Source organism: Rhinolophus ferrumequinum, chromosome 9 (assembly GCF_004115265.2).
Source record: "Rhinolophus ferrumequinum isolate MPI-CBG mRhiFer1 chromosome 9, mRhiFer1_v1.p, whole genome shotgun sequence".
NCBI classification, from domain to species: Eukaryota; Metazoa; Chordata; class Mammalia; order Chiroptera; family Rhinolophidae; genus Rhinolophus; species Rhinolophus ferrumequinum.
The window spans coordinates 14,830,820-14,856,255 of NC_046292.1; the positions used below are offsets into that span (position 1 = coordinate 14,830,820).

At 51.9% G+C, this 25,436-nt stretch overlaps 2 protein-coding genes across 2 annotated transcripts in view; both read right to left on the reverse strand.

Annotated features, from left to right (window-relative positions):
* The window catches only part of HSPG2 (heparan sulfate proteoglycan 2), a 98,142-nt gene extending 85,344 nt beyond the window's left edge, over nucleotides 1-12,798 (reverse strand). Inside the window, exon 1 of the mRNA XM_033113772.1 lies at nucleotides 12,667-12,798. Coding sequence (XP_032969663.1) covers nucleotides 12,667-12,729 — 63 coding nt within the window. The 5' untranslated portion in view covers nucleotides 12,730-12,798. The remainder of the gene's footprint in view (nucleotides 1-12,666) is intronic.
* A 9,901-nt stretch (nucleotides 12,799-22,699) lies between these two features.
* On the reverse strand, nucleotides 22,700-25,111 carry LOC117026768 (uncharacterized). Its single transcript, XM_033113801.1, has 3 exons — nucleotides 25,052-25,111; nucleotides 24,315-24,328; nucleotides 22,700-23,543 (listed from the first exon to the last, which is right to left on the reverse strand). Exons 1-3 carry the CDS (start codon nucleotides 25,109-25,111, stop codon nucleotides 22,700-22,702), a joined length of 918 nt encoding a protein of 305 aa, XP_032969692.1.
* Nucleotides 25,112-25,436: the final 325 nt, after the last annotated feature.

The following is a 25,436-nucleotide window of genomic DNA, read 5'->3' on the forward strand; positions in this document are numbered from 1 at the left end:
GCCCCTGCCTTCCCCAAACCCCCAGCTCATCTCACGGACCACTGTTGCCCTGGTTACCTAAGGCAAGGATTCAACTTTCACTTTCCCTTAATAACAAAAACTATAATGGTAATAATTACTACCATTTTCCAGGTATTAATTACAAGCTAAACACTTCCCACACCTTGGCTCATGGCTCCCCACAAAGTAGGGAACTGTATTCTCCAGTTTCAGCAAACAGGTGCTCAGAAAGGTGAAGTGACTTGCCCAGGGTCAAACAGCCCGGAAGTGGCAGAGTTGGGATTGGAGGCCAAGCTCCGCTGCCCCAAAGCCCTAACCATCACAGCACCTTCTAGCTCAGACTTCTCTGCAGGGTCTGAGCCAATGAGAGGAGGGACGCAGGGGTCTTTATGAGCTAGAAGGGGCTTGCTCACCTGGTATTTACTAAAGGATCTGCTCACATGGCTGGCGCCAAACCACAGGGGACTATTATATCCTAGCTCACATTTCAGCTACATCTTGTCTGTCCCCAGGACCCCAGGGGCACAGGTTGTCTGTCAATCTGTGACTCCTAAGCCCCTACTCCCTGTTCCCCCACCCCAAGCGCCCCAGGGCAGGGTTGCCACATTAAAGCAGGGAACACCCAGGCTGCTGACATACCTCAGGTGCAACCAGTGGTTAAGGACCTAAGAGGGTGAGCCTCCCCCTTCCCTGCTTTCCTATAGCCTGGAATAATCATTAACTGGTGCAGAGCCAGGACAGAGCACTAAGCCGGGAGCCTAGGCTAGAGTATCCCCAGGCCCCTTCCCAGCTGGGGCATTCTAGAGCCACCTTCCACACAGCTGGGCCCCTGAGGCTCCTGGTCCAGGGAGGGGTGGAGTTGACCACTTGGCAGACTGGGGCTGGCCAGGAAGGCCTAACCTGTTATCACTAGAGCAGGAAGTGCCTGGCAGGCACTTACAGTGTTTCCCCGAAAATAAGACCTATCCCGAAAATAAGCCCCAGTTAAGATCGTCAGCCAGACGGACACATTTAGCACATTATGACGATATTCCAGAAGAAGATGACATGACTGTATTTGAATAAATGTAGACTGTTCTACATGAAAAAATAAGACGCCCCCTGAAAACACGCCCTAATGGAGCAAAAATTAATATAAGACTCAGTCTTATTTTCGGGGAAACACAGAGGTCTAGACCCTCTTCACTCACAACCCTTCCTGCCCAGCTCCCTTCCTAACATTAAGAAGACGTGTAAGTGAAGAGTGTTGGACAGGAGGTGGACCCTGGGGCTTGGGACAGTCTCAAAAGAGGGGGGGAGGCAGAACAAAAATGAGTTCTCAAATTTCCTAAGACCAAGTACCAGGGACTGTTTTGAAGAGGGGAAAAGAAAATCACAAAATAATAGTTCCTGTTATTTATCAACTGCCTCTTCTGGCTACAGATTTACATGATCTCTAATCTTCACCAAAACCCTGCAAAGGTTTTATCATTCCCAGCTGACAGATGAGGCTCAGAGAGGTTAAGTCACCAGCCCAGGATTAAACAGCAAAGGTGATGGAACTAGGACAGGACTCAGGGCTGTACTTCCTGCCCAGGACAGCATTCCAAAGTACTACCTGCAGAATTAACTAGAGCAGAATTAACTGAGGGGGTACTAACAGGCCCCATAAAGGAGCCTCTGAGTCCAGGCCAGAAACCCCAGGGGGGAGAGAACTGGGGGGGGGGGTAAGGAAAGCGCTCCCTCTCCCCCAGGCTAGATGTGCCAAGTAAAGATGGCCTCTAGAACTTCCAGTGCTGGCCAGGGCCAGAGCTGGGCCTTCTGGGAGATTGGGGGTAGGTGGGAGGGTGTACCTGAGGCCTGCAGGAGGTGGGGCCTCTTGGAGCAGTTAAAGAGAGGAGAGTACGACCTGAAAACCCCCCTCCCCCAGGATGTCACCATTCTCCATCCTCCTCCAACTTAGAGAATTCCCTTCAATTGCTCAGGTGAAACCAAGGTGAGGCCCAGGCAGGCAGAAAGCTTTGATCTTATCACACATTCCTGCCCCAGCCCCAGTCATCCTAGTCCCCTCTACCCCCCTCCTCCCATCCCCAGGGAGGTGGAAAAACTGGCGATCTTAACCCTTTCCTCCCATTTCCCCAAGTCAAATCCAGGCTGGAGCTGATCTTGGCCTCCCTCCCAACATCCACCCGCCTCACCGCCCTCCCTCACCCCTGCCAGTAGAGTGGGAAGAGAGAAGAAAGGAAGGAAAGTGAAAAGCTTCAGGCCTATTCCGTTCATTTAACTCACGCAGTGCCACGGAGTGAGACCCACACCTGAGCTCTGCAGGCAGCGTCCACTTCTCCTGAATTAAAATAACCAGACTCAGCATAAATAGCCCCGCTATTTTCCACATCCATGAGCTCATCTGACACTCACAACAAAACCGGCCAGCCCTCCTCTCTGCCCCTGTGGATCCTGTGCAGCTGCCCTAGCCCAGGGGAGTTGTCTCCTCAGGTCCTCTCTTCCCGCAAGCTGATTTCGAGGGAAGCAGATTTTGCAGTAACTAGGATAACACATGGGGGCTGAGACGGTCACAAAGACCCCATATAGCTCCCAGAGGTTGTGTGGTCCTGAAAACCTGCTCTAAAGCTCTTCGAAGACTCTTCCTTGAATGCATTCGCCTTGACCCCAACCTTTTACTGACCAGTCCACCACCCAGCTCATCTCCTTCAGACTAGAAGCTCCTTTAGTCCACGCTTGGTGTTCATACCTAACACAGGGCCTGGCATAGAGCTGGCGCTCCATAAATGTTTGCTGAATGAATGAATGAATGAATGAATGAATGAATAGTCCCATTTTGCATCTGGAGAGCATTCAGCTCAGAGAAGTTAAGTGACTTGCCCTGGATCACACAGGCAAGGCCAGGAGGAGTGCAGCAATCTTGTGACTCCTAGTCTAAGCTCACTCACTAAACAGACATTGACAGGGCCCCTGGATGTTAGCTCAACTGCAGGTGCTCAAACGGCACAGAGGTGAACCCACATGGCAGACCACTGCAGGGATCATCCCAGGTCCCCATGGAAGGACTTCCAGGAGGTAAGGCTTCCAGGCAAGGCTTCCAGGAGGTCTAAGGGAGCAGGCTTCCAGGAGGTCTAAGGGAGCAGGGAGCAATCTTCATGTTTCCGTAGCCCAGGCCCTGGCACTTGTGGCCTGTAGCGTCAATGAAGGAACACGTGGGATTGGTAAGAGGGTGGGCTCCATCCCCAGCCCCAGAGAATGGAATATCACCAACTCCTGAAAGGAAGCCAGCAATTTTCTCCAAGAACTCAGGTCCCTTTCCTCTCAGTTGGCAGATGGTCAAAGAGCAAAAAAGAAGCCCATTTTGTGGGTAGGAAAAGCAAGGCCTGGGGAAGAGGGTGGGTAGTTGGCTTGGAAACCAAGTGGAAGCCCAGGTCTTGACCTCTTGCCTCCTAGTCTGGCCAGGTACAGGGCAGGGGACTGGAATGGATGTCACCTCAGCTATCTCGGTGACTTCCTTTCATTCTTTCCCCAGTGTTAACTACTCTAGCAGCAGGCCATGGCTTTCCTGCCCACACACTTGACAACAATGCAGATCTAGGGACAATGGGGCTATCTTCCTCCTCCACCAGCCAAATCCTCTAAGCCCCACTTCCTCCAGAAAGTCTTTCCATATAACTCATGCCAAATTGATCTTTTCCTTCCCTGACTGTCTGCTGTTGTCTGGATTTGGAGTTGTGCTGGGTACTTAGAGTTCGTGGTCCTGACTCTCCAAGAACCAGAGCTTCTGGAGAGGAGAGACCATGCCTCTGACGTTTTCCAGGAGGACTATTAGAGCTGGATTCAGTCCAACCTTCCTCTAAGCCTGGCTGTGTGATCTTGGGCAAGTCACTGCTTTCCTCTGAGCTGTTTCTCATCTGGAAGGTGGAAGTATAATCCCAACTACATAGTCAAGTTGATAATGCAGATACAACACTTAGCACAATGTCTAGTACACAGTAGGTCCTCAGGCAATGAACAAGTGAATAAATAAATGGATGCATGAATTCTTGACTCCTCTGCTGCACAGGGATGTTCAAATGACACAGTTTGGGGCTTGTATGTGGATTTCACCCTCCAGGTGGGCCATGTGCTTCTCTGCCTTCAATTTCAGCCAATCCCTCAGTACGGAGGTGCGCACAGGGCAGGCTCAGGGCAGGCCCTACTACGCAAAAATTCACTGAACTCCCAACGGCAAAACCTACAGGTTCCACAGGGGGCCTGGGACCTGACTGAAAAGGATCCATAGGTTCCCAAGGGTCCCAATCCCAGAGAAAGCCAAATCTCCCTGGCGAACGTTATCACTAAATTGAGATGGAGGCCCAGGGGCAAAAGGCACCCAAGCCTCAGAAGTAGGAGCTGGACGTGCAGCTTACTGTAGCCTCTGCCAAGGCCAGTCCAGTCCACCTCCTCCGGACAGCCTGTCCTGACTATGCCAGTCCTCCCAGATGGTCCTCTCTCTGCACCAAACAGGCTGGACGCACTCAGGAAGGGACGAAAACTTTGGGCTCAGACAACCTGAACTCCACTCCCAGCTATGCCATATACTAGACGGATGACTTGGGCCAGCCATTCCCCCCCTCTGTGCCTCAGTTTCATCCTCTGCAAATTGGAGATTATGATGCGAACCTCGAACCTCGAAAGATTGCTGGGAGGATTATATGCGATAACGGCCAGTGAGAGCCCCGTGCAAGGCTTGGCTCAAGAGAGGGGGCGGTTTTAACCAAGAGAAGGTGGGAATGTTCACTGCTCGTTGGCTGATGATCTGCTGACTGAGATCACTGGCGAGGGGACCGTGGGGTTCCCAGGGCACAGAAGACACTGGTCCGTCCTCAGGAAACTCCTAGGTCTCTTCTCTGGCCCAAGGGTCACGGGAAGGCAGAAGGCAGATGGCAGGAGAGGGAGAGAAGCGGTTACGTGATAGAGGCCACAACTTATGAGGCCAGAATTTCAATCCATCCAGCCCAGCAAAGGATCCAAGAAGAGGCATGATCCCAGTTCCCAACTATGTGAAAACTGGTAACGCCAAACAAAGAGAGGGATGAGTCAGCTAGGGTGAGGAGGGAAGCCAGGACCAGGAGGTGGGGGCCAGAGCTGGCTCCTTGGGGGTGAGCATGGAGAGGCAGGGAAGGAAGACGTGGGGGCAGGGACCCGGAGGTGGGCTGGGAAGGGGCCAGAGGCAGCTGGGAATTCCCAGCCCCACCCTAGGAGAAGCATCTGTAGGGTCACCCGAGGCCACCTCTGAAGACCTTTCCCTGCCCAGCCGCAGGCAGGCTGCCTCCCCATCCTCACAAACTGACACTGGGGACACGGTGGGGAAAGATGCCAAATGTTAAAAAATGAAACACCTGGACACGACCCATCTAGCAACTCAAGCCCAAGGCACAGCGTGGGGGGAGAGGTCACCATGCACTTGTGTCTCTTTTTCTTGAGTCCTGCTGTTTCTCTGAGAGCCCACGGGGGCCACATTTAGTGCTGTGCAACCTCACCAACCCTGGCAAACAAGGAAGTGCTACAGGTTTTCCCAGGGGTCCCTGGGCAAGGTCCTGCCTCCTCCAGTGTGGGTGTGAGGGAGGATGGGGCTGGGATGGAGTTCTAGGAAGCCCCCCTCCGCTGTTCCCCTTAAGATGCATGAACATCCTTTCTGCACCCATGGGAGCCACTTGGCCACACCTCTTGTTGCTCAGAGCCCACCAACTGCACACATCTGGGAAGGGGAAAATGGGTCCACAGGCTCCAGCCTTTCCCAGGCCACACCCTGGGTGTGCCCCCACCCTTTCCCCCTCCAGGAAGGAGCAATCAGGGTGGAAGGGTGAACTCTGTCCTGCAGCTGGGGCCTCAGTGGGGGGAGGGGGCAGTGACAGATCAGATGCAGTCACATCTGGGGCTCTGAGACTGCAAAGAGAAGCAGAGGGAGCAGGAATGATCCCTTTCCTCGGTCATTCATTCAATAAGCCCAGAGCAGGGCCTGGATCAATCAATGGCAGCAGTTTTGATCAGAAGGTGTGCCAAGCTGGGTAATGGAAACCCTGAGTCAAATACCACTGTGGCCTTGCCCTGTGCAGAAACAAGACTAATAGAGCAGCCACCAATTGTCAAGCCCCTATCACATTCCAGACACCAAGCGACATGCATCCACCTGGACTCATATCCATCTGGGAAACAGGCATCATGATCTCCATTTCTGACCTGAGACACTCAGAGAGAGGAAGCAACTTGCCCAGGGTCACACAGCCAGTTGGGGCCAAGCCAAGACTTGAAGTCGGGGCCCTCTGAGCTCACACAGAGCCTGGATCAATCAATGGCAGCAGTTTTGATCAGAAGGTGTGCCATAATGCTCAGGGACTCCGAGTCCAATGAGGGCACAGACAAGTGGAAGACGGCAGGAGGGGCACCCTGGCTTATCCCACGTACTCTAGCTCTCAGCAGACAGCAGTGGCTTGAAAGGACAGCTCCCTTGCCTCCAGGAGCCAGAAGCAGACTCTTCTCAACCCTCAGCAAGGAGCCTGGGCCTTTTTGGTCTTCTGGCTTCAAGGTCATTAATTTATTCACTCAATAAACATTCACCTACTATTGCCGAGCACAGGGCAAACTGCAATGAACAACACTGAGTCCCTGCCCTCACGGAGCGCCGGCTCTAAACGGGTGGAAGACGATATATTCCAATGACACATACGGATCTATAACCCATGACCTCAGGCTATGGGTTCTAAGGGATCAGTGTCTACAGCTCCACAAATGTACACTCAGCAAGACCCCCTCCCTGAAGGCGGGAGGGGAGAAGGGGCAGGGAGGGGGCTGACTGCCCTAGCTCTGAGTCCCTTCCCTCACCGGCCATTCTCCATCTTCCTCTCAAGCCTGCACTCCCTGGAGTTTCCCCATCTCAGTGGCATTTACATCCTTCTGGACGCTCAAGCCAAAGACTATGGAGAGATCCCTGACTCCGCTCTTTCTGTCCCACCCACCCCCAGTCCCTCAGCAAATCCTGTTGGCCCTACCTTCAAAATACATTCAGGATTCACCCACTTCGTCCCACCTCCATCAGCAACCATTGTCTCCGGCCTGAGCCACAGCCTTCTTGTTTTTGCCCTCAACCCTCCACGTTCTCTTCTCCACACAGCAACTCAAGTGAATTCTCATCTCACTCAGAAGCAAACCCAAAGCCCTTCCCACGGCCAAGGCTCTGCCAGTCTCTCCTCACCAACCCTGTGGCCGCACTGACCGTGCTCCCCCTCACTCATTCTGCTCCAATCACAGGGACCACCTTGCTTTCTGCAAACGTGACAAGCAACACCCCTGGCCTTTACATTAGCCCGGAGTGCCCTTCCCTACACACCTGCAGGGCTCACGCCCTCACTTCCGTCAGATGCCCTTTGTTCCAATGTCATCTTCTCAGAGGCTTTTCCTGACCACTCCACCTCATCCCTTTCTATCCTTGCCCCTGCTTTATTTTTTCTGGCTCTTGACGCTCACTGACATATTATATTTATTGCCTGTCTTCCTGCACTAGCTATAATGCAAGTTACATGAGGGGAGGGAATTTGACTTTTTTGTTCTCTGCTGTCACCTCAGCACCTACAACAAGGTCAGATAGTTAGAAGGTGCTCAGTAAATATTTGTCAAATGAATGTGAGTCTAACATACACCTGTAGGCGACTTCACTGTACAGAATATTTAGGCACATACATCATGGGTCCATTCAGTCTTTCAACCCACACACTGTAAGTCTTGGTGTTCCAGATGTCCCCCTAAAACCCAGAGCAACAGAGAAGTAGGGCATCCTCCTCATGCCTCAGGAAAAGGGCCCTGGTAGGTAGCTGGGAGCTAGTCCTAAAGACATCTCGGGGACGCCACAGATGCCTTGGGGATGCTCTGAGGTCCCCGTAACCCCGGCAATGGCAGCAGGTCGGGGAAAGGAGGGAGGGTAAGTTCTGGGGGCGGCGGAGAATTGAAGTCCCCACATTCTCTTGCCTCAAAGGGCCGCCTTGTTCCCAGGCTTTCATGATGGTGCCCCTGGCCCGGCCACCCCCAAGCAGCCACCAGGCCACTCCCCTCTCAAGGCCGCTATTGACATGGACGACGCCACTAGGCTGGGCAGTAAGGCTGGCGGCTCCCCGCGAAGCAAGTTCCACACATTCTTCTGGGTTTCAGTCAGCCAGCTCTGGGCGCTGGGGCAGCCAGCAAGCCCCAGCCAGGCCCTGGGAGCAGGAGGGGGCAGCAGGGCCAAAGAGGCCAAGGCCCGGATTGGGGCAACATTCCAGCAGGACCAAGACCCTGAGCCCGACGTCTGCCTTCTTAGCAAGAGCGAGATGGAGGAAAGGCCGGGGTGGCCCGGGAGGAGGGCGCAATGGGCTTACCAGGTCTTAGAGAACTGCTGGGGATAGAGTCATGTTGGCCCTCTCCTCCTCCAGCCTGACCCTCACAGCTGGGAAGAGCGGAGGAGGGAGGCAACAGGCCAGGGCCGGGAGTCCTTCCCACATGCCCCGAATGGTCTGAGGGTCCAGAACCCACATGTCTGGCCTCCAAGTAGCCTCTGAATCATCATTCCAGATCTTTCCACATTTTGGGCGGCCCCTCCCACCCTCTCTTCTGAGAGTCTCACCCCAAGGCCAGGCAGCCCTGAAGCCTCTGCAGTCTCCCTCTAAATCTTGAGCACCCAGGGAACAGCCAGCAGAACCCAGCGAGGGCTCCACGCAGGGTAGCTAGCCGTTCTTCCCCCTCACTTTCCACACAGGGTAGGAACGGGCCTGGCCAACTCAGGCCTTAAAACCCCTGGATCAATTCAACCGTCGTTAGGATCCCAGGGAACATTTAATGAGGAAATTCATTAATTAACAAACAGACAAACAAGCAGGTAATCCCACAAATGCCCACCCTAGAGTTTAGTCTTTCTAGGCTCTTGCCCAGGCAGGTATCCCCAGGAGGCCCCACGGACCCTGAGGTACACCCACCCTCAGTGTCTCTTGTCCCGAAGCCAGACCCTGCTCCCCCTACCTGAGATAGCCCCTGCACGACCTAGGACCTGAGCTCTTCCTTTTATCAACCTGAGTGACCACAGTGTGATTAACATGTCGTCTGCTGCCACGAGCAAATGGGAGCGGCGAGGAGAGCTTCAAAAGCCTGGCTCATGGTACCACCGAGCATGTGTGTAAGTCACTAGGCAAGTAACTTCTCTGTACCTCAATTTCCTCTGCTCAGGGAAAGGGGACTGGACTAGTAGCTATCGCTTAATGCAGTCAACAGCTCTGTTTACTGAGCACTTACTAGCTGCAGGTGCTAAAGACACAGCAGCAGTGTACAAACATGGAAGGTCCTGTTCCTTAAACTGAGGGGGAGGAGAGAGAGAAACAAGTAAACACATGTCAGGTGATGGTGAGAAAAAAATAAAGCAGTGTAAGGGGACAGCGAATATTGGGCAGAGTAGGCAGGGACCTAAAGGAAGCCAGAGGGTCACACAGATATTTGCGGGACAAGTGTTCTAGGCAAAAGGAACAACAGATGCAAAGGCTGTAAGGTGAAAGTGTATTCAGCATGTTCAAAAACAAAGACCAGTGTAGCTGGACGGAGCGAGCGAGGGGAAAGCTGGCAGGAGGAGAGATTAGAGAAGGAGTCAGGGAGGCCAGATCTTGAAGGGCCTTGTGGGCTATATTAAGTCAGGGGCTTGGGTCTGACTGTGAAGAACATGGGGAGTGTGGCAAGGTTCTGAGCAGGGGAACATGTGAGTGTCTGTTGAGAAACTTGGTGCCTAGCAGACAGTGGGCTCTCAATACATATGATCTATCCATATTATTTTGTCATCATCTGGTCTGGCACCCCAAGACCTCCCTGCCCACCACTCCAAGCCCTGAACCCAGTCACCTTCTGCCACCTTCTTTCTACCCATCTACCAGGCAGGGCCTCAGACCCACAGATCCCAACTTGCCTATGCGCAGCCTGAGAACAGGCCCGGGCCAAGCCTGACGGGGGCCACAACTCCCCACACACAGGGAGCTTGGCCTAGGGCATGGGGGGAAGGGGTCCATCTCTGATCCTTCCAGCCTCCGCCTTCTTCTGTGGATGGACCTGCAGCCCTCCCTCCGGAAATCCCCAGGGTACACTCACAACCCACTTCCAGCAGCAGGTCTGGAACAAAGGGGGCGGTGGGGGGGTGGGCAAAGTAGTCAGTTATGTCAAGGGGAGGGCTGAGGTAACACTGCCCCTGAGGGAAGGAGAGGCTCCTCCATTTCCCGCCAGCCCACAGCTCCCCAGTGAGGAAACCCAGTTGAGGTAGGAAACAAGTATCTCAGTGACTTGCCTCCTCAGCTCTGGAAAACACCATAATCACCATGACCTCCTCAAGACTCCTGTCTCATGGCAGGGCTGGCCCCAAAAAAGGAAGGGCTAAGTCCCCAGCAGGAAGAAAAGGGGTCAGCAGGCCAACGCAAGCCCTGCGTCACCCAGGCCTGGCCCCCTCCTCCTGCAAGCCTCCCCACCTCCTTTGAACTGAAATTACTCCTACACTTAATCACAGACCGCTGTTTCCTGTCTCCTTAAGCACTATCTTATCCTCTTCCTCTTGTATCCTACCCTTACCTACTCAATACTGGCTTATGGACGTGAACTAAAGAGTGGAAGAGATAAAGGGCAGAGGGCAAGGAGCCAAAGGCTTGCTGGGGCACTGGTTAGGAACCTGATGTCATTTAAAACTTATAACAAATTTCTTAGCCCCATTTTACAGATTTGAAAACTGAGACTCAGAGAGGGGAAATTGCTCCAGATCACAGAACTGGAAAATGACAGAGCTGGGATTCAAACTTGGGTCTGTGAGCCTCCAGAGGCTAAGTTCTTTTCAGCCCTCCACCATCAGCCTGGGGTGGGACAATGAAGACCTCAGTGAGGTTGCTGAAGAAACTAGAATCTCACAGGATCGGAGCTGCCTATTTACTGATCTCAGTTCTGGGAAAGCACAGACAGGGCCTGATCTTGCTCACCTATAAACCCCAGCCCTTAGCACCATGTTGCTAAGTAGGTGCTTTGCAAATATCTGTCCAATGAGAATGAATGAACCCTGAACTCCTGCCGACTGTCATGGAATGCTGATCAATGAAGATGTGTTGAATGAACAAGTGAATGAGATGACTGGAGAAATTCCTCCTGCACATAGCAAACAGTTCCACCAACTTCCTACTCCAGCACTGTAGAACCCAGACACCCAGGACACCATCTTCAGGGGGCAGAGCTAAGAGGAGGGTCAGCCTGTTTGCTAGGTTGGAGCCTACTTTTAGAAAAAGGGAAGATCAGCGTTGGGAGCTGTGGCGCTGCAAGTACAGATCAAGACTGCGGAACAACCGGATGGGCCCTCCTAGATGTGTTGGGGAGAGAGGCTCAGACAGAGGATTAAGGAAGCTGCCCAGATGGGAGGGGGTGATAGGAGAGGTGCTGGGTGGGTGGGGCTAGAGAGGTGAGGGGTCAGGTCTGGGGTGGGGGTTACCAAGTGACTCAGGAGGGCAGAGGTGAGAGGGAGCCAGCAAGGTGAGGACAGGGTATCAGTCACTGGGTAAACACTGGCCTGCTTAGAAAAGTCCTTCTCTTGGCTCTGAGAACAGGGAGGCAGGGACAGGGACAGTCTCAGACCACCTCAAAGAGGGTGGGGGTGGTTCTGTGGTTCACCACAGCAGACCCAGCTCTCCAGATGTGCCCCCACCCACATCTGCCACCAGATCCCTGCCCACTGACCCAGCCCCACCCTCCTGGAGTTCACTCAGGTCCTCAGAGCCTCTCCCAGACAAGTATTCTCTCTTTCTCTGCAGGGGCCCATCCAAGCTCAGAGCAGGAGACTGGGCTGTAGGGGCAGGTCTCTCCTGCACCTTGAAGACCGGTGAAGAGGAAAGCTGGGGAAGCAGATTCACCTCCTATCCACCCCATAGCAGGCCCTGCACCAGGCACTTTCCTGCGCATTCCATCCAGTCCTAACAACCACCCTCGGCCATACATTTGGAGGCCAGTATTTTGAGTTGCCTTTAGGCACGCAGGGTGATCTCAGAGAGTTAACTAGTTTGCCCCAGGTCACAAAGCGACGCATGGAAGAGCAGGGATTGATTCAAGCGCTGGGCTGTTGTACCCCAGGCTCCCAGGGTGTTCCACATAAGCCTTTCCACACAAGCCTCAGCTGTGTTCTGAACGGCTCTTTACTTGTGCCTGCCTGGTTACTAGGTCCCCAACGGGACAGACGGCGTGGTAAAGTTCCAGTGAGGACTGATAGGGTCTCCATCAACACTGAGTGCCTCTTTCCTAAGGTGTCATCGAAAGGGGTGCTCTCCCTCACCCTGCCAAGTTCTCATCCTGCTCGAAGTTTCTCTGCCTGGTCCCCACGAATAGCAGGCCGAGCCATGCCTAGAGCGACACGGAGACTCGGCAACGTGGCCCGGCGACCCAAGGGCTCCCATGCGGGCCGGCCCCGCCCCTGGCCCCACACAGCGTTCCCTGGGCGCTCCACCGGACAGCCCCACGGCGGAGGGTGGTACCGGCCCGTGCCTGCCCAGGGTCCCTGGCAGGCGCCGCCGTCCCGAACGAGAGTCCCAACCGCGCAGCCTCGGCGCCCCCGCCAAGTTGGCGGGCGCGGCGAGCAGGGCTCGGGGCGGCCCCTGCCCCTCCACCCCGCACACTCACCGCGAGCAGCAGCCCGTGCAGCAGCAGCGCCAGCAGCAGCGCGCCCGCCGCCCGCCGTCCCATGGCCCGGCCCGCTCTGCTCACTCGCTCGCTCGGCGCCCGCCAGCAGCCGCCCGCTGGCCAGCCTGCGGAGTCCTGGGGACTGCACGGCCCGCTCCCACCACCCCCACCGCTCCAGCCGCCCGCCCCGCCCCCGCGGCCGCCCGCCCCGCCCCCGGGCGCCAGGCCCCGCCCTCGAACCGCCCCGCCCGGGGCGCCAGGCCCCGCCCCCGGACCGCGGGCGCCGCTCGCCCTAGCTGGCGGGGCAGCCAACTGGGCCTTTGTCTGGGCCCCACAGCCCCCTCCGCGCGGGCCGCGGCCCGGCCCGGCTCCCCGCCAAACCCGGCCTGGAGTCAGGGATGGGACGGGGGCTGGAGTCCTGCGTGCAGGACTCGCGTTCCCTCCACGCTCACGCCGCTCCCGCACGCTACCACTGACTCTCAGACCCCTAAAACAGCTTCACACGCTGTCACATTCCACAAACGTAACTCCTCCCACGGGCAACTCTCAAGGACTCTCCAGAATTCCAAGCGGTCACATATGTAGGCACCTTTCACACAGGCGCCTGTACACGTGCACACACATGCCAACTTTGGCTCACAGGACACTTTCACACTTGCAACTTTCAGGCACTAACACTTTCATCCGCTACTTGTGAACACTCAGCACACTTTCTCACTCTGGTACCCAATTTTCATACGCTAATTGTCTTCACAGACTCAAAAGAACACTTTATCTCTTCAAAACTTTCACCTCTGCAGGTGACACAGCAGACACAACTTACACACACGCACACACACAACCACTTACATTCATATTCACATTTTTACACAGACTCACATATGTGAATCCCAAGACACGAAGAATAAGGACATGTTTTCACACAAAAATTCCTCACAGGTGCTCAGTTCACACACAGGCCAACATAATTTTCTCACATATACATTGGCCTGTATTTTTTACATTTTCTTGCACACTAACCACAATGACTTACAGTGGGCACACCATACTGAACTGAATTGCCCCCTACACACACCATTTTCCAGATACTCACAGACCAATTTTGATTCACATAAATCACAGCCCCAGTGCCAGAGACATACACACCCAGACCCAGACACCGACAAACCTTGCCAAAGCCCCAATCACAGATGCTTGGACAGTAAATCACAGTCCCGGATGATCCACGTCTGACACAGACCCGCAGACAGCACACATGGCCACACCATCAGGCCTCCCTACCGCCTACGCTTAGAGCTCCTTTCTTATTTTTCTTCTTTCTTTTTTTTTTTTTAATTTGGGGAAGGGGAACAGGACTTTATTGGGGAACAGTGTGTACTTCCAGGACTTTTCCAAGTCAAGTTGTTGTCCTTTTTTCAATCTTAATTGTGGAGGGCGCAGCTCAGCTCCAGGTCCAGTTGCCTGTTGTTAGTTGTAGGGGGTGCAGCCCACCATCCCTTGTAGGAGTCGAACCGGTAACCTTGTTGTTGAGAGGACGCACTCCAACCAACTGAGTCATCTGGCACTGGACCATGTGGGAATCGAACTGGCAGCCTTCGGCGTTTGGAGCACGGAGCACAGAGCTCCAACCGCCTGAGCCACCGGGCCGGCCCAGGGCTCCTTTCTGCCTGAAAATTTCTAGGCAGCCCAGGCAGATGGGTGGAGAAAAAAACGTGTGTGTGTGTGTGTGTGTGTGTGTGTGTGTGGTGTGTGTGTGTGTGTCTTAGAGGAAAACCTTTTGAGTAATGATAGAGGGAGGAGAATAAAAACTGAAGTTTCCATTGTTTCCTCGACAGTTGCTAGGTTCCAGAGACTCATGGCTGGATTTTCAGCCAGGAGTGAGGTGAGCTGTGGACAGAAGGAAATGTCCAGCTAACTGGGCGGCATCAGGCCTGCCTCCGGAAGGTATGTTCCCTGTGATAGCAGCCGGCAGTCCCGCAGGTACTCTGGCGCCTCCCATCCAGGCATAGAGAAAACGCTGGCATCCTGACTCCCATCCCAGATAGATGCCTATCTCCAAAAGATGGGGTTCTCCACCTTGTGGGGCATCTTTCTAAGGGACCAGCTCAGAGCTGTAAAGGGAGAAATTACATCCGCGGTCGTTTAGCCACCTCTCTGACCCCAATCCAGATGCCAGGCACAGCACAGAATAAGGTCTGTTTCTGCGCCAGACAGGGAGATGGGGTGAACAGAGGACAGACGCCAGATCTTGGCCTTCTGTGAACCCCTAATCTGATGGAGGAAAGGGGGAGGATATCGTCCCTGTCCTCATGTTGTTTTCAGTCTGATGGAGAATCCTGCCTCCACCACCATGCTGTGCAATCATGAACAAATTATTCAACCTCTCAATCTTATCATCTAGAAAAGGAGAATAATGCTAAGACCTCCCTCATAGTGGTGTTATGAAGATTAAAATGAATTAATATATTGTTTAAAAAGAACAGTTTCAGGCATAGGGTAATCACTAAATAAGCAGCTTACTACTGTGTTTGGGTGAGCTACTAATCTGAGGAGGGAAACACACTCTGCCCTCAGGGGGTTCCAGTCTGATGGAGGAGCAGCTTCTGTACCCAATGTGTTGCTCCTACTCTGAAGGCCAGATGCAAGCCCCACCCCAAGGATCTCCATCTGATGGAGGAATATAGCCTTGCATTTGAGAACTCCCTGTCTGATGAAGAAGGCAGGCTAAAACACTGACTTCAGAGTTGGCAGGTGGCCAGGATTTCTCCAAGGCCTTGAGGGTCAGCATCCATGACAAATCGCATTTTGTGAGCTGCCTTAGTTCTGTTCCTTACCTCTGGCCCTTTAAGTTCCAGAACTTTGGCTTCTTGGATGATTTGCCCATGAGCAAAGGGAAAAGAGAAACAAGTAACCCTTTGTAGATTTTTGGTTAAGACTAAATCCAAGCTATAAGTCCTGCTTCTGAAAAGAGGTTGGGGAAAGACACGGTAAAGCTGACTGGAAACTGGAAGGAACTGGGCTGACACGAGGGCAGGAAAATATGGCCTGTCTAGAAAGTCTTCCAGAGTAACCCCACCCACCCTGAGAACTGGTCATACACCTATTTATTCTGCATCATCTCCCACTAAGGGATTTGGCCGGCTGTGTTTTATTTTGCAGTCCTTGATATCTTTAGTAAATGTTCTCAAGTTGCTTTGTCTAGGGCCTGCCTATCTCCTCATAAGGCTTAGAAGAGGAGCAGAGGCAGGGTTTCTGGGCTTTGCTGAGTCTGGGAGGCGCCTATATTCGCATTGTACGTACTCTTAGCTCAGGATACTCGTCACATTCTTTGGGAAAGAAACAACTCAAGTCTTGCACAAGGTTCCTTAGATAAGGAGAGGCTACAAGAGTTTGGCTCTACCCAAACATTCTTACTTCTGAGAAGCAGGAGTTGGGGACCTTCTGGAACCAGTAGCCAGAGTTTGTGGGTCACTTGTCTGCTGCTCCAAAATGGACAGGACTCCAATTCTCCTGGCTTCCACTCTTACTCCAAATCTTTTCTCTGCCTCTGAGTGTCTCATTATTTCATATTTCTTCATTCATTCATTCATTCATTCATTCATTCATTTGTTCATTGCGACAGTGGACGGTTGGACAGGCTGTTCACTCAACAAGGGAATGAAACCAAGTGGGCCCGGGAGGGCGTCGGGGGGTGGGGTACCTTTTGCTAACAGAGCAAAGGCACTGTATGGACTAGCTGTGGCCCTGCATTTATTCAATAATGAAAGTAAACATTTATGTTGCACAAGGGTTCCAATGCCTGTGCGGGAAAATAGATGCTGGCAGGGTAGGATCTGTCCTTGGGTAAGAATGTGGAACAGGAAATTGGTTATTGAGAGGGAGTGGGGATGGGAAATAAAACAAGGAGATGACATGGAGAAGAGAAGGGAGAAGAGAGAGGACACAGTGCTAAGCAGGCAGTAAACTTCTAAAACTTCCCTTGGAGGGTAGAAGACCCGCAGGGCCTGACAAGGTATAGTCCTGCCCATTTCTCCAGCCACATCCCTCCCCCAGCATGGCTGAGTGCTTTTTTCACCCAACACCCACCCCTCCTTCACCCTACTCTCTTTTAGGATTCAGCTCAAACATCATCATGTCTCCATAGAAGCCTTCCCCGACCTTCCAGACTAGATCACGCCTCCTGCTACAACCCGCCTCCTCCATGCTTCTCTCTCTTAACATTTTTGACAATTGCAATGATTTGACAATTGCCTCATTTAATATTATGAGGCCTAATGAAGGCAGGGGGCACGACTGTCTGGTTTCTGTCTTGTTCCTAACTATATTCCCTTTGAAGAGCACAGTGCCTGGCACGGAGTTGGCACTTGAATAATTTTACTTGAATGAAAGAGCAAGTTGATTCAGCCATGTCATAAGGCATAAACGTCCCTTTTCTGGTTTGTACTTGGGGCAAAGATAAACTTCCCTCACCATTTGATCAACATTGAATGTCATCTGATCACGACCACAGTCCTGGGATTGTAGACAAGTGAGTGTATGTTATTACTGCCCCATTCCAGACAAGGAAAGTGAGGCCCAGGGGATGAAGTGGCCCGCCAAAGTCACACAGTCCGTCAGTATGTGGTCGAGCCAGGCTTCATGCCCATGTTTGACTCTAGACCCATGTTCTCAACCATTCCCAATTCTGCGCCTTCCTGGGTTGTCCTCAACTCTGCCCAGGCAGGAGTGTGACTCTTCTGAAAATGGCTTGGGATTTGGCCCTCTGTCCCCTCGTGATATCTCCCCACCTCCTCTCATCATTATCAATCACTTTTTTTTTTTTTAAATCAATCATTTTCTTGCTGAGCTCCTGCCTTGGGTCCCACTCTGTGCCTCATGGATCACCTGCCCTCTGAGATGCTCCTTGAAAAGGGGGTTCCCTGGTCAAGAAGTTTGGGAATTCTGTCCTCTTTCCCACAACGTGGTCATCTCAAGAGACACCGACACAGGGACATTTCTGAGCAGACCTCTAGTACGGTCTCCAGTCCAGCTCTATTTAATCCAGCACTCCTCAATATATTCAAGATACAGAAAAATCTTTTAACATCTCCCAAGACTGGTGTTTCTCATCACACGCTTTGCAAATACTGCTCCAGAGCCTCGCTCCCGAGCTGACTATAAATGGTTTCAATAATTTGAATTTGTCACTCGTGCTCCCTGACCCCCACTGCTCCCCTCCAGCCAGACTTGAATTCTTATGATCTCCACGTGCCCCCTCACATTCCTGCCCACACACCCCTGCTTCAGCTAAGGACGACTTCTGTGTAGGACCTGTAGCCGGAGCTCAATAAATGTTCATTTCCCTTCCTTCGTCACTGTACACATGTGCATTTTACCTCCTGTGATCCTTGTATGCATATGATTTCATGTCTTGCTTTTCTCGCTTAACATTCTTTTCATAAATGCAGGGCTACTTAAGACCAGGGCTACTTAAAAATGGCTCTGTGGATCAGTGCCAGTCCCCAAACTGTTTATTACCAGTCTGAGATGAGATAAGAGGCTTGCTCAGAGTGGAAACCAACTGTATCAGTAAGCACTCTGTTTAGTTTAGCTGACACTTTTTTTCCTGTAATACTTGGTCCATTTTGGAAGCAACACACAGATTTACATTTTGGCCCAAACTCTTCATTACAGATGGTAACTGTTAGCAATTTGCAGGGCGGCTACTTTGAATAAAACCCATCTTGACTTTGCACATCATATTTCTTATAATTATGTGGTATTGTGTCTCCTCAACACATCATCATTCATTAACCCTATCTTATTTGTTGGCTATTTGGGCTCTTTCCAGGTCATTGTGATGAATAAAGCTTTGCTATGATCACATATGTGTGCATCCATGTGTTTCCTTTTGCAGCAACCTCAGATTTTAAGGACCTCAAATCTGAGGCCGGAGAGGTGGAATGGCCTTGGCAGGGTCACGAGTGGCAGAGGCAGGCCTCCTACCCAGGGCTCCTGACCCTGGCCCCTTGTTCCTTCCTCCAGTCTGCACTGCCCTTCCTACTGCGCAGATTTTCCGTCCCTTTCATGCTTTTCTTTGCTATGCTACAAACCTTCTGCAGTGTTCCCACATGTCTTTTGGAGCTTGAGAGAAATCCTTTTGGAATGTCCTGTGCCTTCTCAGTCTGAGTTCCCGGCTTTGTTCAATTGTTCGGGAGAAATTCCTGCCTTGTTGGGAGGGGCCCAGGAGGTTGTAAAGAGGCTTTTGCCAAAAATGGTGGTACCAACTCAGCCACAGCACATGTCGGGGGGCTCGTTCCCTTTCCTGAGATTTCAACTTAGAAGAGGGCAGCGTGGATGAAACTGGGGAGAAGGGTGTCCCCCATTCCTAGTCTTATGTTTTTATATAGAGCAAGCAGGACAGTCCTGTGTAGATAGAAAAGACAGTTAGGGATAAAGTGGGCCTCAGGGAGGGGGTGAGGGGCGGGGTGGGCTAAGGCTTAGAGGGTTAGTGTCAGGATAAGGAAAGGTTAGTGGTAGAGAAAGGGTCAGGAATTGGGTGAGTATGTCTCTCAAACACGTACCTTGGCCATACAAAAAGCTGTTTTTATTTTTTAGGGTCATAGACTAGTGATATCAAATTATCTGTTTGAAAAGGACCACATCACATTTTTTTAAATATACAAAAATATTTCTAATATCATACACCTATATACCCAATGTTTCCAAATGATGCAGGGACCAGTGGATTGGGCAATTGAGACTACAGGTGAACTCTGAGGAATTTTCTCCCTCCGTTTTCTCGTTTCTAGAAAGGGCGTGTTCCAGGTTAGCACTGCCCTGCTCAGAAGACTGGTGTTGGGGGCAGCCCAAACCCCCAGGGTTAAACACCATCTTTACTTGATCTAATTTATTGTATATTTTAGAGGCCAATATATACACCTCTTTCTCTTAAAATCCATTCAATAAATACTAAGAAAGAAACTGCACTTTGGATAGAAAGGGCATTGGCTAGGGGTCAGAGGCCTGGGTTAGAATCCCAACTCAGCTAATTACCAGCTGTAGGAGCTTGGGCATGTCACTTTCTCTGAGTCTCAGTTTTCCCATCTACAAAATGGGTTACTAAAACTTAGCCTCACAGGGAGCATAGGGCTGAGAGGCTATGCTTCAGGCCTTAGCGGCATGCCTGGCACATGGTGTGGATGCTCAATAAATGATGATGATGTAATTCTGGAAGCGTGAAGGACTTTCCCCAGGCACCCCCAGCTTCGGGGACACCTAGGCAGCTTCTGTGTATGAGATGGACAGCACAGCAGGCCGTGGTATTGTTCTGCAGCCAGCACGCTGCTTCCTGTTTACACGGACCCTGCAGATGCATGGCTTGAACAGTGGATATTGGGACTTCCTGTGGCCCCCACATGACTACACAGAGCAGAGGGCCTTCTCTAGCTAAGAGCCTTATTTTCTCTGGACTTGGACTGGGTGATTGGTAGATGAGACTCGTGAGCAGTGAGTATTTATCCTGAGTGGCAGTTGGGCCCAGCTCAGAGATCCTGTCCCCTTAGGGTACAATCCAATCCCTAACCAATGGTCAAACTCGATTTGAGTACCTACTATGTACTGAGCTCTGTGATGACACCTACCATTCTTTGGGCACCCACAGTGTGCATTTGTGGAGCACCTTCTACTTCCAAGATGTAATCATAAAGATTATTATTATTATTATTGAGCACCTACTAAGCACTAAGTACTCTATAATGACAATGCCAACCACTTTTTGACGAGCTGCTGTGTTCTATGCATTGTAACCACCTTTATCATATCATTTACACCTGACATCTCTGTGCCTTGGTTTCCTCATCTGTACAATAGGGACAAGAGTGCCTTCCTTAAAAGATTAGTATGAGGACTAAATGACTAAATACATACAAAGCACTTAATGCCTGGGGTATGGTGAAGCGCTTAATAAATGCTGCTCTCATCATTATTATCAGTTATTGAAAATGCATTGCAGGCAAGATACTGTAATTATTCTTAAGATAATAGTAGTTACCATTTCTGAGCACCCACTGGGCACAAGGCCCAGTAATCAACATCAATATAACTGAGCCTCGATTGTGAGCCAGAGCTGGGCTAGATACTGGAGACCTCAAGAGCAGTGTTCTAGGCAAGGGTCTTACACTCTGATTAGGGGGAATTGGACCATTTTTGAGGTAGGCATCTCCGAGAGAGTCAGGGACACTTCTTAGGCAAACATGGACTTAGCACAGGAAGGGGGTGGCTTTGAGCAGCCAGATAGGGAATTTGAGAATCAGGACACTCTTGAAGTACCTCTTGAGCTGGGCCCAGATGGACTCTAACAAGCTGTAGTGCTGTGAATGGTCACCATGGGAGTGGGTCACTGGGGGGGCTGAGGACCCCTCAGAAAAAGTCAGTCTCCCTGGGGAGGGAAAGGATGCCAGAAAGAAAGAAAGGAAGGTACTGAACTGCTGAGCTTTGGTCCCAAGGAGGCTCTCCCTTGTCTTCAAGAGACGGAATGGAAGTGGGGGTGAATTCAATGAGCTAGAGGTTCAGTGCCCCCTTTCTTCCTCCTACCCTAGGACCCTAGGATCACGTGGTGATCTCATGGTCTCATGGTAGGGATATTCAAGTCTGTAGCCTTCTCTGCCAGGCCACAGCAGGCCACCTCCTCCAAGAGCCTTGGAACCTTGTAAACCTCCAGATTCTGCATTATTTCAATGTCAGCCACTTTCCTCATTCTGAGCTGCTATTGGTCCTCATATTTCCAAGGAGACAGGAAAACTCCTGCAAGAAGGGACTAGGCTTGAAGTTCAGAGCCACACAGAAGTGGACCCTGGGGCCTGAAATGGCCCCTAGGAAGATGACTCAGGACTCAAGAGGCCTGAATTCTTGGAGAGACGGGGCCACTCTCAGTTTTCAGCTCAGGAGGCTCCAGGCCAGGCTTGGGATCAGAAGGAGAAACTCAGAAATACCAGACTCTAGGGCCCTTAAAGATCAGCAAAGCAACCCCGCGCACGTTACAGAAGGGGAAGCAGGCCTCGAGAGGGGAAATGATACACCCAAGGTCTCAGGGAAGGAGAGTGGCAGAACTAGGCTGGAATGCAGGTCTCCAGCGTCACTCGCCAGCAGGACAGTGAATACCTGGGTGCCTTGTGCGGCTTCATGTCTCAGTACGCGAATCAGTTGAGTCTGAAGGGTAGGAGCCCTTGATGGTCCAGTGAACATTTTCCCAGATATCCCCAGCAAGAAGTGTGAGACCACCTCATTTTGGCCCTCCAGCCGTCACCTGGCTTGGACAGAACCATTCTTTTCAGAGATTTCCCAGGAAGGACCATCCTTCCACCTGCCATTATCTCTGGTTGCCTGTTCCAACACACTGGCCTCGTAAAATTTTCTCTAGGTCCACTCTAGTCCCCAGTCATCAAAACCATATGTTTAAAAGAATAAATATGTGTAAAGCCCTTGGAACAGTGCCTGCCACGTAGTAATGATGACGTGCTAAAATCAACCACAATTCTGAAAAAAGAAGAATATGGAAGGGGATTGGATATACACAGCCAGCCTAATTCTTCATGTGGGGAAACTGAGGCTAAGGGAGGCTAGGAACCTCCCCAGTGATCCCTTCAAGATAAAACCCAGAGATTCCAAACTGAAACCTCTGGGCTTCACATTCAGCTAGCAAGTACTTTTGTTCAACCCACAGAGCATTAAGCCATTTTGAATTTGATGCTAACATATAAAACTCAGATTCTTGGTTTTCTTGCAAAGGCAACAACCCATTTGAGAGCTAGGTTTAGACCAGGTATTCCCTCTCCACTCAGACACAGTCTCCACCATTCCCTAGGACCACCCTAAGTAAATCACCCACTCATTTTTAACTGCCTACCCTTGTAGGTCCTCGAATTCATAACCCCTAATCTAAACGGCAGCTTCCCCTTAACGGAGCCTTGAAAGGGGCATTTTGCCACAGACGATTTATTTTCCACAACTGCAGCCTGACAGACATGTGTCCATTTCGCGGTCGGTGTCAATGTCACCACCAGCTACAGGGTTTAGACATGGGCTCGGGGGCTCCCCAGCCTGAGCGGATTGTTTCCCAGAACTTGGGCAGATGGCCCAAGATCCTGTTGCGAAACAAAGGGAGTTCAGGCAACTTGACCCCCGGCCTCTGCAGCAGCATTGTAGTGAGGTTCCGGCTTTGAAGCCGCTGTGGGCAACTCGTGTTGATGGAATCACTCACACACTTCAGAGCATTGACTCTCCTGGTGGACGGCACCGTGCTGGCGCTGGTGTTGAAGTAACCGTGGGGGGAGGAGTGGTGTGGGTGGTTCAGGTGGATGGAGTTGGCAGCGCGTTCTAGGTAGTTGGCTGCAAGCCTTGGCAGGCTTAGTGCTTTGGGGCAGTGGGTGTAAAAGGCATCGGTGGATCTGTCAAGGTAGTTGATGCCTTTGATGAGGTGGTCCAGGAAGGTGGGGCTAGCGGGGTCCGAGGGACGATCTGTGCAGAGCAGGCAGTGGGGTCTGCCACGACCCGAGAGCTTTTGGGCCACCTTGGGGCGGTTCGCCAGATGCCTTGTCTCTGCACACTTGGTGTTGCACGGCTGGCCCGTGTAGATTCTCCTCATAGGAAGTTTGGGGCAGCTGGGGATCTTGGACTGCTCCGAAGGCCTGCTGCAGCCACTGAACTTCAAGCCATTCAGGGGGTGGAGGCGCTTAAGGCTGTTCGCTCCAGTCACATTGGGGCACTGGGACCAGCCTGGAGTTCGGGTCGGAAAGGACACAAGGTTGGGATGGTTCAAGTGACTGTAAGTGTTGGAACGGTTCACCTGGCGTCTAGACATTGTCCAGGCTGGGCGGATAAAGTTTCGTGGCACTGACCTGCTGTGAGCTCACCTGGAGTCTGGGTACCTGGGCCTAGTAAGGAGAGAGTTGGGTCAGCTTTCCTTGGCTCCCTGCCACCTCCCTCCAGGATTTCTCTCCAGGTGTTCCCTCTGCCTCCACAGAGCCAACACCACTTGTCTCCCTCTCCCCTTCTTCCTCTTACTCCCAGGGATTTTCAAACTGCAAAACAGACAGCTGTTCTTCAAAAAGCACAAAGAAGTGCAAAAGATGGGCAGAAAAGCAAGATTTCTGAGAATGACCGAGGCCAGAGAACCCCCTCAGTAAAAGTGGGACAGTCTCTCTTGTTCTTTAAATCTAGCTCCCATTTGCCCTTTAAGCAAGGGTTCCAGAAGACCACAGAGACCAAGGACTGAATCTCTAATGGTGAAATTCCAAGCACTGAGACACACTTTCTTTTGAGGTAACACCAAACAGCTAATCATCAATTACACAATGTACCCCGATACTAAAAACACGTGTCTTAGAAGTGACGCAATACTACGTGTATTCTCTCTGAGCTCATCCTTTTGCTTGTGTCTCACGTGTAATTCTCAATACAAAGCAAGGTAGTAGTTAATATTCTATTCCTAGTTGACAGACGGTAAAACTGAGACTCAGGGAGGTGACGTGATTTGCCTCAAATCACACAGCTTGTTAGTGGTGGGGACAAAGTACTATCTTGGGTGTGTTGGATGACCCCTGAAAGACAATGCTATGTTGTTGGAGTGACTTGGGCCCTCTCACAGTCTACTGAGGAAGACTCCTCACCTCACCTGCTCTGCCTGCAAGGATGGGGGCACAATGGGTAGAACCAGATGGAGAGGGGCGCTTGCTAACCCTGTAACTAAGTTGATCCTGACTTTAGGTACCCCAGATGGTGGGAGGCAGGTGATATGAAAAGTTTAATAGTGGGACTGGACTTGTGAGATTAGAACCTTTGGGATATTTAGCCTTGATCTTCTCTGATAGTAGGGGGTCTCCTCATCCACCCTACCAAGGGGAGTGGGTATTGGGACTCCTACCCCTTCTGGTCCAAAAGTGGCCACTTCACAGGGACTAAGTCCTGACCGGGCCAAAGAGATGGGCACCCCACCTTGTGTTCCTGGGCCTGACAGGCGCAGCCAAGGGCAGTGTAGGCCTCCCCTCCCTCTCCCTGAGTCCCCCAGTATGCTCCCCCGCCACCAGAAGGAAGGCTCTGATTGCTCTCCCCCAGTACTGCCAGCTTGATGCTAATTTTCCACTTCTGCCTACTGAGAACAGAGCACTATTTAAGCCTGTCCTACACAGAAAACAGCTGCCGGCTCCTCTCCCAGCCCGTGGCCCCTCAGCTGCCCTTGTCCTTTGGGTCTGAATCGCGTGGAATGTCCAGACCCTTGCCTCTTCCCTCCCTGGTCCAACCCCACCCCATCTCCTCTTCTGGAAATATTGGAGGTGACTGAGGGCCCCACCCTTCCCTTCCTGGCTGGCTGGGCCCCACGGCCGTAAGGGACCTCTCCCCCTCTCACTCTGTCTTTCGAGGTAGATGACTTGGGCCTCCTCTTGCTCTCCACTGGGCATACCCTCATGTCGCCACTCCAGACTGCTGGCCATGTCATAGACTCACGGAATCCTAGAGCTGGGAGGGGCCTCCAGGGTCATCCTGGTCAGGCCCCTGCCGCACGGCCAGCACCACGTTAAGCCTTCCAGGACAGATGGGCCCTATTTTTAAAGCGAGGCTGAAGTGGATGATTTCCAGCATTCCTTGTTGTTTTTCTAAGTGTTTAATTATGCTGAGAGTCAGGAAGTTGTACGCGGGGTCTAACATAACTCCCGTAGGCTGTGGGCAGCATCAGTTCCTTGCCTTTTCTCATTGGGTCAGCAAACATTTATTCAGACACCCTGAAGTACTGT